The 20755-nt window shown below is 41.8% G+C and overlaps 1 protein-coding gene across 2 annotated transcripts in view; it reads left to right on the top strand.

Annotated features, from left to right (window-relative positions):
• The window catches only part of LOC124125456 (transcription elongation factor SPT6-like), a 47856-nt gene continuing 27101 nt past the window's right edge, over nucleotides 1-20755 (top strand). The window contains exons 1-16 of one of the 2 annotated variants that reach the window (XM_048396106.1): nucleotides 1-59; nucleotides 3447-3653; nucleotides 3926-4125; nucleotides 4361-4577; nucleotides 4850-4931; nucleotides 6774-6876; nucleotides 7375-7470; nucleotides 7658-7744; nucleotides 9728-9829; nucleotides 10230-10343; nucleotides 10602-10691; nucleotides 10878-11017; nucleotides 11475-11698; nucleotides 11811-11940; nucleotides 12095-12245; nucleotides 19047-19142. In XM_048396106.1, coding sequence (XP_048252063.1) covers nucleotides 3494-3653; nucleotides 3926-4125; nucleotides 4361-4577; nucleotides 4850-4931; nucleotides 6774-6876; nucleotides 7375-7470; nucleotides 7658-7744; nucleotides 9728-9829; nucleotides 10230-10343; nucleotides 10602-10691; nucleotides 10878-11017; nucleotides 11475-11698; nucleotides 11811-11940; nucleotides 12095-12245; nucleotides 19047-19142 — 1992 coding nt within the window. In that variant the 5' untranslated portion in view covers nucleotides 1-59; nucleotides 3447-3493. The other variant, XM_048396107.1, reaches the window with a different exon arrangement.

The following is a 20755-nucleotide window of genomic DNA, read 5'->3' as shown; positions in this document are numbered from 1 at the left end:
CAATGGTAATGGTTCGTTTCTATTACTGCGCAAACAAGTGACGCTTCCTGTTCCGAAAGGTGATGGCTTTATTTTCCTTCACATGTTTTTGAAAACAACAGCACTATTATTATCATGATGTGATATGAAGCTATCGTGAGATATGTGAACAATGTAGGGCGGATAAGAAGACATTTGTTTGGTCAATGGTAACTGTACCGCATTGAGAGTTGCAATTTTGGTAACTTTTTACTTGTGGCTGAAGATGTCTATTTGGAAATTGTTGCTGAAAGAACAACGCAACTAACAGCTGAATTTACACATGAATGGTTAATTTACGAACATAAGAGAAAACTGGCTGTAGTATCACTGTATTATGGAATGTCTTATGAACAGAAATAAGACATGTGTAATCGTATTCAGTCAAATTAGTGTTCATAAAGTCAACAATGCTATGTTGTAGGCTATTGTGTGACGGAATAAAACAGGAAAACAGAAATGTACCATTAAACGGGTGTTGTTTTCACCAAATCAAATAAAAAATATGAAGAGATTGGAAAGTTTACATTATTTGAAATATATCAACATGGCAAGGTTAGGTCTACAGAGCAACTAGACTGCTGGCCATGTTAGCATTAGTGGGTAGGTGATAGGACTTGGGCTTGTACTGATCAATTATCGTCATTTTTTTTAAATTACAGTGGTCACATGCATTATAACGAACAACTTTCCGCCAAGTTTATTTGATGCTAGTTTTGCTACTAATATAGCCATACATGACATTGTAACTGTCTGAAAAATCAGGCAATTAAGAGCAAAATAAGAAGAAAAAAGTGACTTGGCTTGCATTTGTATGGTTTAATATATCTCCATGTAATGGGTTTTTGGATGCTGCAGAAACATCTCATTCACTTATAAAAGATAACTTTCTCTCAAAAACAAGCCATCACCTGAGTATTTACAATGTCTTTATGATGCTACACCCCCTGTTATAGCCCGAGTAATCCCGATAAACATGGCCGTTCAAAAACCTATGATCCGATGATAATTAACCCTTGAAATGGAATATGAAAGCAATCCATAAACATTGAAAATTCAATACAACTTCAAAAAAGTACTTGAAAATAAAAGTTCAATAAATGGCGTGCGACAACCTCATAAGAGACATCCATCGAAGCCACATTTCAATAAACATGTAGTATTTTGTGTTAACTTTGATAAGCAAACATTTCATTTACATATGAAAGCATTCAATTCAAGCCATTGTGCTGGGTGACAAAACATGACATCTGAATAACTGAGGAACTGTTTCTAAGAAAGGAGCTCATACACATCTCTTAATATCTTAAAAGCGGAAGGTGTCCGGTATACTGCTTTCTTGGGTTTGAAGTTTACTGTTGTACTCACTTTGATTTTGGTAAAACTATGCAGGATTCTTAACTAAGTGTTCCTGGCTGCCAAATTAGGATAAAAAATCAGTATTTTGTTCACAAATGTTTTTTTGTTTTTTTTAAGTTAACATTTTCTTAAGATCTCAGAGGTATTTTGAGATTATATTTAATGCAACAACCAAAAAACAAAGCATTAAAACCTGTTCCTGTTTATTGGTCTTGATATATGTGAATACAGATTTCTTCTAAAAAGCCATAATTTTTTTATTTTTTTTTATATATATTAATACATTGTAACCTGAATTAGGACACTGTTGGTTCCACATTGGGAACTATTAATGACATTTGCTGCAGATGCTGGGCCTCTGAACAGGTTTAGATAAATCCCTGCTATGAGTGGGAAATAGAACTTCCATTCAACTAACTGCAACTTTAGTCACCAAAGTTTTGTGCCACATGACCACGCACAACTCTCATGTTATAATAATTACATTTTCTATAGTCTCTGGTATCACATTCACATATTTTATTCGTTACAATGATTGAGAAATGCTTTCATCAATATAGCACAGTATTGGACACAAACCAATATTTCCCCCAGACTCATCTTCCCGAGGCAAGGGAGTTAAAACTATAAAAGTCCAGTTTTCCCCCCTTGTCAAACTAGACAGGAATTCCGGAGTTACATTTTGGCTGTACTAACGAGTCTATGCAGAATGCAATCAAAATCGTGTAACAAACTAGACATCCGGTTTGTAAACGACATGGATTTTAATGTGCAGGTTTTGGTAGACTGCAGGATTTGCAAAGCATGTGTACAGCCACTGCACGCGATCAGATATTTTCCAAATCTTTTCATGTTTTTGACCAAGATGGTCAAGTGATTTGATGCACATTGCGAGGTAAGACCAGGTTTATTACAAAATACATCTTGATTGTCGATTAAATCGTCTTGACTGGGTGCTGCCATTTTGTTTGAAGCAAATGCAAGTGAAATGAGAAATGGAATCTGATTTGTCAATTGGAGGGACATAGAAGGGACAACTCGTATTAGTCAGTGCTGGCACTACGATCGAACCTGGAAATTCCAGCCTCGTTCGGCAATGGTGGAAACTGGACTTTAATGGTCTGTTAACGCCATTGCCTTGGAAAGATGCCAAAACTACTCATAAATGCACGCTATTTACTTTGTATGTATTTTCACAATGTATACAGGTTATGCATGTTTGCAAAAAAAAGTGGGTAAATCTGGTTGTAAAATCTCAACCCTTTGTGTCTTGTCTAAGTTTTATTTAAGCAAGGTGTTTATCTGGTGTATTCTTAGTAATTGGTAACAACCCTTGTGGTTCTGGGTTAGAAGGGGTCCCCAGCAATCTATGTTGGTTGTAAGGGGTGACTTAATGGATCAAGTGGGCAGACTGGATGACTTGCTTGATTATGTGTCATTGTACCCTTATGACATTAATCGGTAACACCCAATTTCAGTCCCTGTGTTGTCTGGTTCAGACTTGATTTTTAAAAAGGCCGCTATAATAGAGATGCAATATTGTTGAGTGCAGCGGTAAACAACAAATTCAATATTTGGTAACAAGGAGTCAATTTTGCACATTTCTGATGAATATTTCTGCCTTCTAATGAAAACGAGTCGCAATCACATGCATGCTATGACAGGGTTTGGTGATAAGTGGTTGTAGACAGACCCCTCACAGCTCCGTCTCCTAGTCGAAGAACAGCAGTAGAAGCATTTAGGTAGTGATGCAGGATAGTATCCAGTTACTAATTTGTAGAAAGTATATATTAATGTTTTGAGTCTGATATTTTGTTTGTCACATCAAGAATGTAATTAAAATTACGTACAGAAATGCAAAGTGATGTTGAGTTTCAGAATTTGGCGGCCTTGACCACCATATTGAAGAGGTCAGTGTCATTTGGCCTGCTACTGAGCCATTCCTGATTGTTAGCTGCAGAGCCTCATGGGCAGATACTTTTATGTGCCAACTGGTGTTCAACTATATTTGCAATACATTGTAATTAACATCCTGTGAATTTATTTGTTTTATTTCTTCTTGTTTCCAGACCAGTGTGAATTTTCTGTGCATGCCATCAACCTGTAAATAGCAACAATGTCGGGTTTCCTGGAACATGAAGCTGAAGTGTCAGAGGGGGGGTCATCCTCGGGAGATGACTCTGAATCAGAAATCAAAGTTGTCAAAAAGAAGAAAGAGAAAAAGAAATCAAGAGCTAGGATATCTGATGATGAAGAAGATGATGAAGATTTGGATGGTAGGATGACTCTATGTGCCAACATGTAATTTACTATTTCTGTAATCAGGTCAGTTGGTAGGTTGAGACAATATCAGTGGATATGCTGATTTGTAAAACTTTGTAAGTTGTATCAATTGTAATTAATATTTGATGGTATAGTAAATGAATATTTAACTGAAGCCAGTGGTGGGTGGGCAAATAGGAATACGTTTGTCACCAGAAGAGTGTATGTTTATGTTCTCCCATTTATGATTTGGTTGATCTTTACATATCTATGTCATTTGACATAGATGAGCGATTAATTGCTGAAGAGATGAAGGACTTCATAAATGAAGATGTAGAAGAGGAAGGGGACGAGGAAAGTGGAGATGAAGGTGACGGACAGGCCGGCAAACGTAAACATGACTCTGATGACCAGCTAGATGACCAGCTTTCGGATGATGACTATGATTTGATCGAAGAAAATCTTGGTATCAAGGTCAAAAGAAAGGTACAGTATCATTCTGATGTGGGCTTCTCAGAGTTTTACTTAAATATTTGAATTAATCTATTGAACCTGTTCACTTGCAAACTGTTTGGATCAGAGGTAGGTAGTTCACTACCATTGTTCACTGTTTGTACTTATTTATTGTATTTTGACATGTATTATAAAGGCTCTACTGTTTTAAGTAGTCTTGAAATGTTTTGAAGACATTGATGTTATTTAGAATGTCTTGTGTGTGCAGCAAAAGTTGAAGCGTATCCGTGTGATGTCTGATGAAGACAGCGACAAGGAAGGAGATGGTGAGGAGGATGGAAAGCACATGATAGAAGACGAGCTGTTTGAGGGACGAGGGGATGATGATGGGGATGACATGGAGGAAAGACGCTCAGTGGCTCCACGGGAGACTGAAGAAACAAACGAATTTGGCAATCTGGATGAAGAAGAGGAGGAAGAATCAGGTATCCAGAAACTGAAATCAGTGTGTCCACCACTGTAGTGTCCAGTGTATCTTGTGAGACCAGCAGTATGGTGTTTTAATATCCCTTGTTGCAAGTGGGTTTTATTTGTCGTTGGTTCTTTTATGAAGTGTACATGACACATGTAATCAAATGATATTCATACATGTACAATGGTACTACCACAGTGCTACTAAGGACAGGGATATTTCTGACAGGGTCATCTTGCTGATTTTCTTTCAGATGATAATGTTCTGCTGTTTTCTATTTGACAGATGTTGATGACTTCATTGTTGATGAGGAAGGCAAACCAATAAGTAAAGGCAAGAAGAAGAAACATATTATTCACAGTGACTCGTAAGTCAATTTTAGCTGAAGTGTTGCATGAAGAATAAAGCCGTTTTCAACCCGTTTAGTGGTATATCTGGCTGTGCATTAGTTTGTAGGATTCACAACATATCGTATCATACTTTATTTGCACCTCTTGGTTGCTTTGTAAACATGGCCCACAGTTTATAAATAAAGGACGAGCCCCCCCCCCCTTTTTTTTTAGAAATGGAGGAGACCCGTGAAGATCCGGGGTAGAATAGGTCTTCAGCAACCCATGCTTGTCGTAACAGGTGACTATGCTTGTTGTAAGAAGCAACCAAAGGGATTGGGTGGGAAGGCTCGCTGACTTGGTTGATGCATGTCATCGTATCCCAAATGCGTGGATCACAGCTCATGTTGTCAATCACTGGATTGTGTGGTCCCGACTCGATTATTTACAGATCGCCGTCATATAGCTGTAACATTGCTGAGTGTGGCGTTACACAACAAACAAACAAACAAAAGAAATAGAGGATAATCTTTTCTTCCGTGTAACTGCCAAAATTTACTAAAGTACTCATGGAAATGAAAAAAACCTGTTTTGCTGGATTTAATAATCGACACAAAGCATTACGTAGATGTAAATACGAAATAACAAAACAACTGGAAAAGTACTAGTCTGGATTTGCTAGTTTTATCTCAGTGCTCAATATAAAATGTACTTTACAGGAGGTACTTTGTAGGCACTTTCATCATTCAAAAATAAAGTCCAAATTGACATGGCAGAAACAGGCTATAGGCATTATGCAAATTAGCCTGGAAAAAAGTGATCAAAACAACAATAAAATAACAGCTATGTTTATGTACATGATAATAATGACATGTAAGTTGTTGTTTGAGAAGGGAATATGTTACTTTTACGTTCTGATATTTTGACAATGATTCACTATCCCACAATGCCACTCACAAATCACTAACCACTGACAAATCACATGCACGTGGTTTTTTTTTCATTTCCGTGAGTACTTTAGTTGAAAACCCTACATGTATTTCTGATCTTACACCTCTTTACACTGCATTGTAAAAGCTAGTAGCCAGAAACTCTCCTCCCTTTATAGATTTCAGTTCGCAATGTCTATTTCAGTGTTCAGCCCCAAGTCTGTAGCAGATGAGGGGCGGTCGGTAGCCTAGTGGTTAAAGCGTTCACTTGTCACGCCGAAGACCCAGGTTCGATTCCCGACATGGGTACAATGTGTGAAGCCCATTTCTGGTGTCCCCCGCCGCTATATTGCTGGAATATTGCTAAAAGCGGCGTAAAACCATGCTCGCTCGCTCACTCACTCACTCACTCACTCACTCACTCACTCACTCACTCACTCACTCACTCACTCATCACTGTAGCAGATGACAGAAAAAATTTCTCATTATCTCAGAATTTATTAAAATAAGAATAGTAAAAGATCTGATTCTGAAAAATATCACAATTTCTTTTCTTCTAATTTCCGTGCCATGGGCACTTAGTTTAAAACCCTGGATAAATCCCTGTTCTGTGGGGTTAGAATAGGTCCCAAGAAGCCTGTGAGGCAACTAAATGAATCCAGTGGTCAGACTAGGTGACTTGGTTGATTGTGTGCCATCGTACTGACAATGTGAGACATTCATTATATCAGTCACTGGTTTGCCCGGTCGTCTTATTTACAGGTCGTCGGCATATAGCTGTAATATTGCTGAGTGAGGCATTAAACAACAAACGAAACCATGATGTGTTAAGAAACATACCTGTGTGTACAAGAGTTCTCCGGTTATAGTGAAACACAAGGGTATGTGTGACATGTTCAAGTTATGTTTCTTTAAGCAACTTTCTGAAATGTGGATGGTGTAACATTGCAGAGCATTACAGGCAGCCCAGGACATATTTGGTGTAGATTTTGACTTTGAAGAGTTTGCTCAGTATGGTGAGGAAGAGGATGAAGAGGATATGGAAGAAGAAGTGGTAGGTTCACCTTTGTATGCTGTTGTTGAAATGATCAAAATTAATATTATGATGTTGAAACTGTTTGATTGGATATGGTTTGCACATGTTTAGAAAAATAATAAGACCCCTTGTTTTGAGGTTTCCACTACTTAACATGCTTGATGGTAGCTGGGGTCCATTGATCATGTTAACACTGACCGTTAGTGGAATATTAGTGTCAGGAAAGTGCACATATATTTATCAATTTAAGTGAATAGTAGCAGACAGATGGCTATCTGTACCAATGTTTGTTTTTTCTTGGTTTCCCTAATGCGTGAATTGAATTTGATTTCGATTTTAGCATCTCTTTTGTTGCAGTATTATTAAATGAACCCTCAATAGCAGTCCCAAACAATGGAAGGTTGTCATTGAAAGGATCATGTGTGCCATAATCTGTGTGAACTGAGAACTCATATGTACTGGTAGTGATTCCATGTTGACCAGCATGTGTTGGCTTCATTTAGGTGTTTGTTTCAGTATGAGGAGGAGGATGAGATTGAGGGAGAGGATGGCGAAACCAGGATCCGGGTCAAGAAACCTCGGAAGAAGGCCAGCAAGAAGAGCATATTTGAAGTATGGACATATTGTATGCCCTCAGTATGGTTCTCTGATGTATATGGAAGGTCAACATTACCTGAAAGTAAAAGATAATGAATACACATCCACAATTATGACCATTCTGATTAAAATCAATTTTAGAATGTACTTGTAGAGATTTTCTTTACATTTCCCCTGTACAAATGTCATGTTGGGTTTTCAGGTGTTTGAGCCAAGTGAGCTCGAGCGAGGCCACTTCACAGATACGGACAACCAGATTCGAACTACAGACATGCCAGAGAGATTCCAGGTTGGTCAGCTGTATTTACACAGTCAATAACATTATTAGAAGAGATTAAAACTTGAAACTTATTGTATCTCACTCTATGCAAATCTTCTTTCTTCTTGGATCCTATGTGGAAATGTGCTTGAACCGTGTTTCCAGCTTCTAAAACAAAAGAATTCACCCAAACACACCCCACCATCTCTATCGTTACGACCAACAACTGGGTCAATTAGGTGCTCTTGTGCATGGTAACCTTCCATGATTTGACCACGTGTGTCTCTACCAACTCATTCTCTTTCTAATCACCACTTTTTGTGGAAGTGTTTGTTGGACCTGGAGAATATAATTAGCATTTTGGGGGGCACATGATTTGTGGTCTGAAACTTGGCGAAAAAGGACAAGCTATGACTGACATGTTCCAGCTGCAGATGCACATATTCCACGTTTGACCCTCACACTCTTTGTTGGGATTGCCGTGGTCAGTGCTCCTTTGACTCCAGGTGTGCTGAAAGTCATTCGTTGGAAAAGCCTGCTGTTGTAGGAGGAGGATGAACCGTAAATCCAAGGCAAAGGATCGTGAAAATCCTCAAAGAAAACTGAAGCCGTGCCTTGAGCTCATATAGACGAAACGGTATTATCAGTCATGGACGACACTGTCTCTGACAGTTTTCTTACTGACGATGTCTCGAATCACGACCCTATGACCACTCCTCAGTCTCCACCCCACGACGATGTTTGGTCTGTTTTGATTTTTGTCCCGGCATAAACTCCGAACTCAAGTTATGAAGTACGACAGCAGATCCCATTAACACTGTATCTATTGGACATACTCTTCTTAAGATCTGGCTTGTGGATTCAGCACGTAAACTCCTTCAGAGGATCGTTTGAGGGATGACAGGTCTATCGCTCACTCCAAGCCTACCCATCGGAACGCTCTTGATCGTCGTTCTCAGGATCACGGGATAGACGTTCAACTTCTAAGGATAGGGATCAGCGTTCCTGCTCTCAAGATGGATAACTACAGCTATTAGGACTCTCCGCGCTAGTTGCTATGTGGATCGGCCACATGGATGGGATACTTACTACCCGAGACCTGCTGGGAGTTTTGCCCAACAACAGACCACCTTCGAACTTCTCCCATAAGGATCAACGTTCTTCACCAGACTTGGATCAGGAAAGTCACCGTTCAATCCTAGTCGGTTCACAAATCTCCAGATCATACTCCTTCCAGTTGGGTTAATGCAGTATCTCGTGCACTGATCCTCCCTACTAGTTGGGATCACCGAGACCAGTAGCAGGGTGGGAAACCTTCATTCGACTTTGTTTGTTCAGGCAGTCTCCATGGCTTTTCTACAACGCTCAGGACTCTCAGCTACCTCATGCGAACAGTTTCCTCTCGCTTGGCCCCCAATGGGCCCTCTTATTCAGTCTCAGTAACGATTCAACCTACTCCACAACCTTGTGGTTTGGATCCCCACTCATCTCCATCCGCCTTGGTAGACTGTTTCGAATGCAAAGACACTGAGCCTGTTCTCCTCTAGATTGCTGACAAGTTGCAGCAACCGTGAACGGCTTCAGCTGTGGATCGCCTTACAGGATTTGCGGTTAGAGATGTTTGGGTGTGTTTGGGTTGATGTTTTTGTCTTAGAAGCTGGAAACAATCACGTTTCCACATAGGATTGAAGAAAAAAGAAGATAAGCATAGTGTGAGATAGGATAAGTATATTACTATACAATTTGTGCAAAAAAATTCAAGTTTTTGCTAACCTGACTGGAAGTCAAGTGCGTTGTCATGGTCTGTTTGTCAACCCTCCACTGTATATTTATGACCTCTGTAACCATCTCTGAAATTGCCAGACTGAGGGAGCTGAAGCTTGGCAAGTATGTTTCTCCCTGGGTTAACATTATGTTTTGTGTAGATTAGATTTGAGAAGCTTTCAGTGTGATGAAATTGTATGGAACATGATGCAGTGATGTAGGTATGTCTGACAGGTGATTGTGTTACAGTTGCGGCAGATCCCTGTCCGTCAGACAGAGGAGGGAGAGTTGGAGGAGGAGGCTGAGTGGATCTATAAGCAGGCCTTCACCACAAGGTGTACCTCCACACAGGTTCGTCTCACAGTGGCAGTGGTCTTACAACCATAGTGGCAGAAACAATCCTATCAGATGTCAAAATACGAAGTGTTCACAGAATACTGATCTGATTTGAATTGAGTGATTATTTTCACCCATTAGCATGCATTTAATGAGTGTTACTTGGTGCTTGCACTGGATGTCACTGTACCTTTCAGTCCACTGGTAGTGGCCCATATCTCCCAGATCTTGCCACAACCAGTGATGCCATCAGAAACACAAGGGCATGTTTGTTGTGATGTTATTCTTTAATTGAAATGGAATTCATCTATATTTTTATGATTTCACAAAGTTCAAGTGAGCTTGAGGGGTAATTTTGCTATCAGTGCATTTACTGATGATGGTGTCCTTACTGTCTCTTGTGTTGTTCTGCCAGCCATACCTAGACCAGGAACAGAGCAGTCATCTTGGGGGCACTAACCGCCGGGGTCCCAACATGATTAACAAGATCAGAGATGCCATCAATTTCATGAGAAACCAGAGGCTTGAGGTGGGTGACATCTGTGACTTGAATAGATGCAGACCTTCTGCTTGATGGGGGAACTTCCTGATTCATTTGTGCTTGATTTTATTTGAATTTGTATACAGCTGTGTTCCATTCCTACTGAACAGCAATCTTATCTCTATGACTGTTGTCTCAGTCCATGGGAAGGAGTTCCAGCTTCAAAGATTGCTTTCTGGTCAGACCATTTTTTTAATAATTCACACCCCTAACTAGTTTACTGAAGGTAACATGTCTTTCTTCCAGGTTCCATTCATTGCTTTCTACCGCAAAGAGTATGTCGAGCCTGAGCTGAACATAAACGATCTGTGGAAAGTATGGCACTATGATGAGAAGGTAAGTGTTTGGGGGGGGGGGGGGGGATATATTTTGGACATAAAGGTATATGATCCAAGCAGTGACATCTCTGGAAATTGATCACAGAATTCTGATCCATGGCTGCCATGAAAACCAGATAAAATTGAAGCATTTGCAAACGAAACAATATCAAAGTGATTTTTTTCATTGTTGTTGTATTTTCAGTGGACACAGTTAGTCACCAGGAAAAAGAACTTGATGCGTCTATTTGAGAAAATGCAGAACTATCAGTTTGAAGAAAATTCTGATCCTGAGAAACTCCTGGAGTCTAGCGTGCGGCCATTGACAGATGACGACATTGACAGGTAATAGAACATTGTGGAGGTTATCTTATGTTTTGATATGCTGGGTTGAAAAAATGGTAGACCCTTTTGGCATACTGGTAATGTCCTGTTGGAGGCTACAGTCTCTAAGTCTGGTACGAGGAGGGGGTGAACAGTTCTCAATGCTAGGTATTGATTGTGTCAGGAAGATATTGAAGGTAAGTAGTCAGCTACATCTCTCGTTATACCTGGAAGTTACTTGGTTACTCACGTCAAACCAATACTCACTGATTTGCTAATTAGTGTTTTGAAACCCATCCATGCCTATTACACCAGTTGATAAATTATGTTTAGAAAACATGGAGTATGACTAGTATTTGTGTGAACTTCTTTTCCTCATCTTTGTGATTTAAAATGATGTAACAGAAAATTATTGTGTTCCACTATTCTTCCAGTGGCAGTATTTGAGATAATGCTAATACAGTAGTGTGTTTGCTAGAGTGAAGAATGTCCAGACAATGGAGGAGCTGAGGGATGTTTACCAACACTTCAGTCTCTACTACGGACATGATATAGTGAAAATGCGCAATGCAGAGAAGCGCAAGCAGAATGAGGAGAATGCTGCAGAGCGAGGAGAACAGGACCCTGAGGAAGCTCCGCCAGAAATGATCAAACAAGCCAGTCGCAAGAGTGGCTACTCCATATGCCAAGATGCCAAGCTAGGTGAGTCGCTGAACTTTTACTGTAGTATATGGTTGGTTGGGGATGGACTTCCATGACACAGCCAGGGTAGTCTCTGCAATATCAAGTGTACAACAAACATGTCTTGTTTCAGGTGACCTTGCCAGTCACTTTGGCCTGACTCCAGAACAGTTCGGGGAGAATTTACGAGACAATTATCAGCGTCATGAAGTTGACCAATGTCCAATAGAACCATCCGAGATGGCCAAGGATTATGTTTGTAGGTGAGTCACACACACAAGGCTGGAAGTAATATAAAATATATGTAAGTGTATATATAAAGAGGGGTGATAACTAGATGACAAATGTTGCCTGATGATCTGCCTGTCTTTCATATTGAGTTGGAGCCTATTAGCAACTCTTGTCTGTCTTCATCAGTCAATTTGCCACGGAGGAAGATGTATTGATGGGGGCTCGCCACATGGTTGCCATGCAGATTGCACATGATCCACTGGTGAGACAGAGTGTTCGACAGACATACAGTGAGAGAGCCAAGCTTATTGTTGTGCCATCAAAGAAAGGAATGAAGGTACTCTTTTTGTGCTAGTATCTAACTTGTAGCTCACCTGACTGAAAGTCAAGTGAGCTTACGTCATGGCCTGTTGGCATGTCCGTTGTCGTCCGTCGTCTGTCGTCCGTCGTAAACATATCCTCATAAACCAATGGACCATTGAAGTTGAAACTTCACATACTTATTGCCACAAATGATGGCACCCCAATTTGTTCAAGAGATTTGAATCTGATTTTCACTATGGCCTCCACCGCAGCAATATTGAAAAGCCTTTTAATGGACATTACACAGCTAACTTGTCCAAAAGTTAATGAAGTTTGGTATATGTGTATTTATTAGTGGGGCTCACATTTGTTTCATTTGTTTTAGGTTTAAAAGCTTTAAATTTGGAGCTTGCGTTTGACCTTTGCGTTTTGACCATACTGGAAACTGAAACTTTGTATGGCCATGACCCAGCCATTTTCCTTCTAAATGTAATGCAAGGTGGTATATGTGTAGTTAGTAGTTGGGCTCAAAAGATCCTTTTTAGCGATTTAAGAAATAAATGGACCTTTATTTGACTTTTTGCACATATTGACAATGTTCCCAAATTCTCTCAAGATGCATTTCCTTGCAACTGAAACATCATCTGGTCACAAACCACTGGACCAATGACACTGAAACTGTCCACAAACATGCTTGTTCCAACAAATGATCACACCTGACTTTGTTCAAGAGGTTTGAATGCCAGTTTCTGTGGCTACAGCGGCCATATTGAAAATGCTATGTTTTAGTCTGTTTTCAGTCGTACAAATGGGTATCTCTCATACCCTCACTTCTAGTCGCACGTTTAAAAGGAAGCCAGAAGCTGGAATGTAAACATTAAACTTGTTTCCGTCGGGTTGCGCACGCACCTCCCAATAATCTGTCACAAATCTCTTAGCGCGCCTCTGAGCTGGTCGCTCGAGAAAGACTTTCGCGATAGACTGCAAGTTTGTATTCTACTAGTACTTATCGTGTGTCTACAGTTGTTCTAATAAAGTAATAATAATATGTCTTACCTGTAGACTCCTGGAATGTAATCCTTGGTAATCCATTGTTTGTGTTCAACAAGTGTTTCACTGTTTGACTTGGTTATACACATGGCAACATGTCGGGCATTTGTGCCTCGTGTCAAAGAAAACTGTCTAAAGTAGATCCTCACAAGTATTGTCCTTCCTGCATAATTAAGGACAGGTTTTAAACGTGTTCGTGGGATAAACGTTGTAAAGAATGTGAGCACTTGTCTTCTATAAACTTTAACTTGTATCTTCGTGCGTTGGCGAAGCGGGCTACTGACCAGCGCTACAAGCAGAGAAGGTCATTGGGTGGATCCTTGGACTCTGCACCCTCTACATCTGGCCCTGTGGGTGGCGAGTCGGCCACACCCAAGAAATCAGTTGATAAAGACCCGCCTCAGTCAACTTCTGTTTTCGACAAGACATGTGACCGTTTGCCTGCTGATGATACTACCCGCAGGACACATTCACCATGATATCCCTCAGCTCTCTGTGTCGGATGATATTACCGAACGACTTCCTCGTCTCGATAGACCTTCAGGATGCGTATCTACATGTACCAATAGCTTCCGAGTTCCAGAAGTACCTCCGATTCGAATACCAAGGTATTCATTACCAGTGGGCGGCCCTCCTGTTTGGAATTTCTACGGCCCCGTGCATTTTCACACGGATCATGAAGATGGTCGTAGAATGGCTCCATCGGCAGGCGATCAGGGTCGCCTTCTACCTAGACAACGGGCTCCAAGTTCACCAGTTCACAGAAGCCCTTCAAGGAGAGTTAGCGACCACCCTGAGTACCTCGGGTGGATCGTCAACCTTCAAAAGTCGGACTTGGTACCAACTCGGGATCTACAGTACATCGGGATACGCTTCCAGACGGGAGTCAATCTGGTCAAGGTACCTCAAGACCGTTGGGACAAGATTGTCAGCAGCGTTCCGAGACTTCTTCATGCCCCGACGTCGGTGCACACGTGGCAGGAAGTCCTCGGTCTGTTGACATCGGCCCAAGACCTGACTCGCCTGGGTCGTCTTCACCTTCGTCCGCTGCAGAGATTGCTGTACGCCCACCTGGAGTTTCCCAACCTGGTTCCACTTCCGGCGCAGCTACGTTGTCATCTGGAGTGGTGGCTTCAGCCGTCGAACGTTTGCGAAGGCGTCTTTATGAGCGAGCCTCTGTTCAAACTACACCTATTCGTAGACGCGTCATTGGAAGGCTGACGAGCGCACTTCGGGCACGACCAAGCGGTCGGGCTGTGGTCGCCAGAAGAAAAGGTCCTCCACATCAACTACATCGAGATGGAAGCAGTGATCCGGGCGGTCGAGTTCTGGAAACTTGGACTCCGTCGGAAACGGCTGATGATACAGTCGGACAACTCCACAGTCGTCCACTGCGTCAACAAACAGGGAACGACTCGGTCGGCGGCCCTTCTGGACCGGACATTCAGGTTCTTCCGCCTCGTCGACGACTTGGACATGGGTGTATGTGCCAATCACATCCCGGGGCCAAGAATGTGATAGCCGACACCCTGTCGAGACCATCTCCCGTCTCCCATCTCCCACGGAGTGGATGATCCATCTGACAGTCTTTCAACTGCTGACAGATCGACTCTAGTTGCCCCAAGTAGATCTCTTCGCAACCCGGTACAACAACCCCCTACCTCGATTCGTGTCACCGGTTCCAGACCCACGGGCATGGTACCACGATGCTCAAGCGATATCGTGGAAGTCTAGATGCTTATGTGTTTCCACCAACGGTGCTGTTACCATCGATACTCGAGAAAGTTCGTCAAACGGCCAACCTACGTCTGCTTTTGGTCGCGCCTTATTGGCCGGCCAGAACGTGGTTCCCGGAACTTCTTCAGATCATCGATCAGCCACCGTTCCCATTGCCAGATCGAGACGACCTCCTTCTTCATCCTCACACCGACGACTTGCATCCGGGGTTAAAAAACTTCTAGCTTCGTGCCTGGGTTTGCTTAAGACCTCGTTAAGGAAGAAAGGATATTCGGCTAAAGCGGCAGCCCTTGTCTCGTCGGCACATCGAGTTACGACTCGTAAGCTGTACGATGACACCAACCAACTGCTAAACCAGACCCTCCACTTCCTCGACTTGGTGGTCAGCCTGGACCTGTACTTTAAGAAAAAGGAGCTCGTCTTGCACTCACCAGGTTGAGAGCATGTTCTGGCACAGGCTGTCCAGGCCTAACTAGGTAGCTCCCACCGAGTGGAAGCTCCACCCAGAGGTCTTCGCTGGACTATGTCAAACGGTCGACACCCAAACATCAATCTGTTGGCCACATCTCTGAACTGCCAGCTGTCGCCTTACATTTCACCGGTGCCGGATCCGGCCGCAGGATTACACTCGTACGCATTTCCGCCTCCGGTTCTCCCTCCCACGGTTCTTCTAAGATCCAGGCCACTCGGCACCTGACACTGATTTTGGTCGCGCCTTGGTGGCCGGCCAGAAGTTGATTTATCAACCTCAGAAACATTGCCAGACACAACCCCTGGAATTTCTGGTGTGGTCCAACCTTCTGCTCCATCCACACAGTCGGTTGCCACACCCTAACACCTGTCTGCACGCCTGGCACATCTGCAGAAAGCCCCATGAGCCAAGGGCTATTCGGCTAGAGCGGCCAAGGCTATTGCTTCAGCCCACCGTCCATCTACACGGGGACTGTATGATGATAAATGATGCTCGTTCCAGGCATTTTGTTCAGACAAACACCAGGATCCGATGACAGCATCACCGCAGTTCCTGGCTAAGTTCCTTCTGTACTTGCGCAGCACCCGTCGGTTGAAGGGCACTACCACCCCCACATACCCGGTCGCCATCAACTCTGTTCTTGCCATCCCGGACGATCGGAGAATGACGAAAATTCCCGAACTACAGGCCTGGCTGCGCTCGTTCCGTCTTGAAGACCAGAAGGCCAAGTTCAGACCACCTGCGTTGGATCTGAATGTGGTCTTAAAGGCCCTTCAGACGGCTCCCTTCGAACCACTCCACTTGTCTTCCTTCTACGACTTAAGGAAGAAGACAGTGTTGCTACTGGTTTTTGCTACTGCCGCTCGAGTCAATGAGCTCCAGGTCCTCGACGTCTCCCGTGTCCGGTTCGAATGCGGTACTCAGGGCGCCGTTCATCGTGGACCGTGGACTCTCAGGACAGCCTGATAGATCATTCATTCTCCCCTCGTCCATTGTGGGTGCCGATGATGAGGAGGAGCGTTATTATGCCCAGTAAGGGCACTGAAGGTTTTCTACGACGATCTAAAGCCTGCCGCAAGTCTAGGAAACACCTTTTTTCTGCCGGTCTCCCCTTCGTCGCAGTCGTTGGTCAACCAGAATACTGTGGCTCCGCGTGGTAATCCTCAAAGCTTATGAAGCCGTAGGATTGGACCCTCCCCCAAAGCTATCAACCCACATGAGATCAGGACGATCGCATTTACCAGGGCTCTTCACAGTATAACTGTTCCATCCAGTCGCTCATGGAAGCCTGTTCTTGGCAATCTCACACCGCCTTCGCCAACCACTACCTCCGTGATATAGCCTTGGAAGATGTCGCCGGCGTTCACAGTTTTGGTCCCTGGTTGTAGCCCAGAAGGTCACCTATCACCGACGCCACTGATTCTCCGATACCCGAGCGGGGCCCGTCGACCTCTCTGGTGTTTATCACCCCAGACAGGACGGCTCTCTGGTGTTCCGCTTTCGCTCTTAGGTCAGTTTTAGTTTTTGGCTACCCGCCTCATTCTATTTCTGTCACCTATTCAAGTGTTTCGTTTTTGCATCGACTTTTGTTTCCTGAAGACAGGAATGGTCGTAGATGTTGAGGTCATCACTTGTATGCGGTGCGGATTCATCGGACCCTGACGAGGGTTTATTATGGATCACATCTGAAGGTATGCCCACCGGCCATGCTGTCTGATAAAGATGCAATACGGAGTAATGCAGGATAAGTTAAAGAATTTAGTAAAATCTAAATATTTTTTACATTTGTATACTTATCCTGCATTACGAATTAGTGCCCTCCCTTCCCTAAGCTGCCTCCCCACGAAGTTTCAGATGTTATGTGTAAAGCAGTTATGTGTTTTGACGTGACGTCATGACTTCCGGGTCACGTGCTGACTGTGAGAGGGCGCTGCTTCCTGTACTGGTTGGGACAACTTTTCTTCAGCAGCTGGATCTCACACAGTTCGTCTCTCTGTCAAAAGACAGCACTAAATGCAATACGGAGTAATGCAGGATAAGTATACAAATGTAAAATATATTTAGATTTTACTCATTTTAGTTGTGAACTTGAAATGCTAATTACTCAGTATCGACGTCTATAAAGCGACCCCACATATAAGGCCTTCAAAATCGATGAATTTATTTACTCTGTCTGTAAAGTGAATCGGAATGAAGCACGTCACCAGTGCATACACAATCCCCACATTTGCAATAGAAAGATTACATCGTATCCCTTCAGCGAATTCAGGGAAAGGAACAGATGACAACAATTAAACTTGGTCAATACAAATTTCAAATTTGAGATAAAACATCACTCTACATGATGATTTACCGATTAAATTTTATTTCCTCTGCTGATAGGCATTGTTTTATATGCAGAGATTAAGATTACCATGTGTATTGTCTCGTAATCTAACCCTGAAGCAACAATCAGCAGTGCACACGTTTCTCGGAATCTACCAGGGATTCCGTTAAAAATTACCCAATGATATAACTTGAACAAATTTTGATACAGTGATCAGAAGAATTGTATCTTAAACTATTATTTTATCAGGAATAATTTATTCCATTATCATGTTATTTTAGTTGCAGCTTCACTATATACATTTGAAATAAATTAATAACCATAAGCATAGCACTCTGGTACAGCTGATCGCTATTGCCAGATATTTGTTCGTATGGAATAATTTCACTGTTGATGCTCCCCTGCTCACAATAGCAAAAACTTTATGTTGACATATACTAGTCAAACTACAACAAGTATGACTTTCAGCGAGTCAATTTATGGCATTTATGATATATGTATCCATTCTCTATCCACTAAAGTTCGTTTAAAGGCATCAATAGTGGTGACAGTGGTTGCTGTAAATAATGGTGAGTTATGCAATCTTCCGATCACTTCACATACAATTTCGCCGAAATTAATGTAAACAATATTGGATGAAATTTTGAATAAAAATAATAAATAGATTACAAACCTAAGTCCAGATACAAAATGAACACTTTTTATAACCATACAGTGGAATTACGTGATTATTTTGCCGACTTCAGTACGGATTTGTTGCGTGGTATTTGCGGTGTTACATGCTCACGGTAATGTCTTTAACCCTGTGTATAAGACGATCCCCTTGAAAGCCCCCTAATTCTAGGTACAAAAAAACTCATCATCTTATACACAGCGATATACAGTACAACATTGTGCAATTTTGACTGACAATAGTGCTGGAGGTCATTAAACGAGTAGTAGGTAATTTATTTCAGCAAGTGTATTGTATTGTATTGATACAGAGGAAAAACGTATCGTGTATCTTATTGTGACATGAAAACTCATGATGCACTGATGTATCTTTTCACCCATGTGCAGAAAATATTTTAATGTCAACATTATTTTAATAAAAGTGGCATTATTTGGTTCAGTATAAGTAGAAACACTTGTATGTAATCTGCCTTGGACAAACAGGAGAGACATCATAGAGAATGGTTGTTTTGTTGATTATGTGTCCAGGGATATCAAAGTATTATTCTATACCTAGTGCTTTTCATTTGTGTCGCAAGGAAATTGATGAGGGACACAGTTGCTACACTCTGAAGTATGTTCGCAATAAGCCAGTGAAGGACCTCCGAGATGAACAGTTCCTGCGACTTACTCAGGTAAGTGTGTTCTTTAGGGAGAAGTAATGCTTGCAAGCTATTAAGAAGTACCGGTACCTCTTTATTGCATTAATTACCCAAGTGAGTTTCCATTGAGTTGTATTCATTATTGCTACTTCAATGAGTTACAAATGCTGAGGCCATTGTTTGCCACTGATATGATGTGGTGACAATTTTTTGTCACAATAACTAAACACCAGATCCCAGGGAATATGCTGCTTAGATCAAGTTGGGAAATGGGCCCTGTGCAAATGTACACCTTGACTTGATGTGGGATATTGTCTGGACAGTCGGTTCACACCTTCACTAGCGCCGACTATCATTGTCAGGCCTTGTGACACAGGGACATCTCCCTTTGCCCAGTACATGCGCTGTGCCGTTACCGACGTCAATAGTCATATTTGGTTACACCGTTAACGTTTCTTCCTTCCAACTGTTGAAAACAGCTGCAGGAATATATCTAAAATACTTTAACAATCGGGTTGCGCTCAGGTTACATGTTTATGCCCATGCTTGACTGAATTCGCATGAAAGTCAGGATTTGGAGTCCTGCATGTTTTGTCTTTCTTTATATATAATGTTGGCCTTAACTAAGTACCGATGGTTCCTGATCTTCTGAGTACCTCCAGTTGCAAAGTAATTTCAGACCCAGGCTTACCTGTAATCATAGTATTCCCCTTATGAATAAACTTATCCTAACATAACAGTTCATGACTGCCCATCACATCCATCCTCTCAAATTTGGATCGATTTGTCACCTGTCTGCAGGCGATCATAGGAAAAGGTGACGAGTAGTAAGGGATCATGCTGGGACAAATGTTATACATTGTTATGCACTGTTCTATGATCAAAGCAAGAAGGAATATTGCATACTGTTGTGTCAGGATATCTATATTGATAATGGGAATACTCCAATCAGTAAAATATATCTGAGAAGTATGAGTTTGTTTTATTCCACCAAATGCTAATATTATGTGTTCACTACTAATTTCTTTGCATGAAGTACAGCAAGCTTAACTTACAGTGTTACACATGGTAACATTCTCACAGAACTTCTTGAAGAAGTGTTTTTTTGTTTTTTGGGGGCTTTAGGATTTTACACAAAAGAAAATATGTTTATGCAGTGTCCAACCCAGAATTGAAATTCAAGGGAGACTTGTCCCCCCATCATGTAGAAAATAGGGGGGATTTTGAAAAAGTAGGGGGGGATAACTGCTTTCTTCAAAAATGTCTTATTTTGTATTATGTACTGGAACATCATCATATAAAAGTGTAACAGATCAGAATAAAGAACTGCTTTTTAGAATCACTAGGACCGGGATCGATTTCCCCTTCAGTTTGAGAAGTCATTACAGTGACTGTGGTTTCATCATTGTCTTTTTTAGAACATCTATTTTGATTAAAAAAGTCTGTAATGTTTTTGTTTTGGTGAGACATTTTCACTATTCAAAAGATCGTCTGCAATGAAAGTCGGCGATTCATATTGTGTGATTTCAGAAACGAAACTAAAACGAACTAAAATGCTCAAAAATACTTCTAGAACTATTCAATATAGAATATTTATTTGTCTTTTAACATCTTGTCAAAGGTTTTTGATTACTAAACACCAAAAT

This window comes from Haliotis rufescens, unplaced genomic scaffold, assembly GCF_023055435.1.
Source record: "Haliotis rufescens isolate VD_foot unplaced genomic scaffold, xgHalRufe1.0.p SCAF_15, whole genome shotgun sequence".
Lineage (NCBI taxonomy): Eukaryota > Metazoa > Mollusca > Gastropoda > Lepetellida > Haliotidae > Haliotis > Haliotis rufescens.
This window is presented reverse-complemented; position numbering and strand designations above follow the sequence as displayed.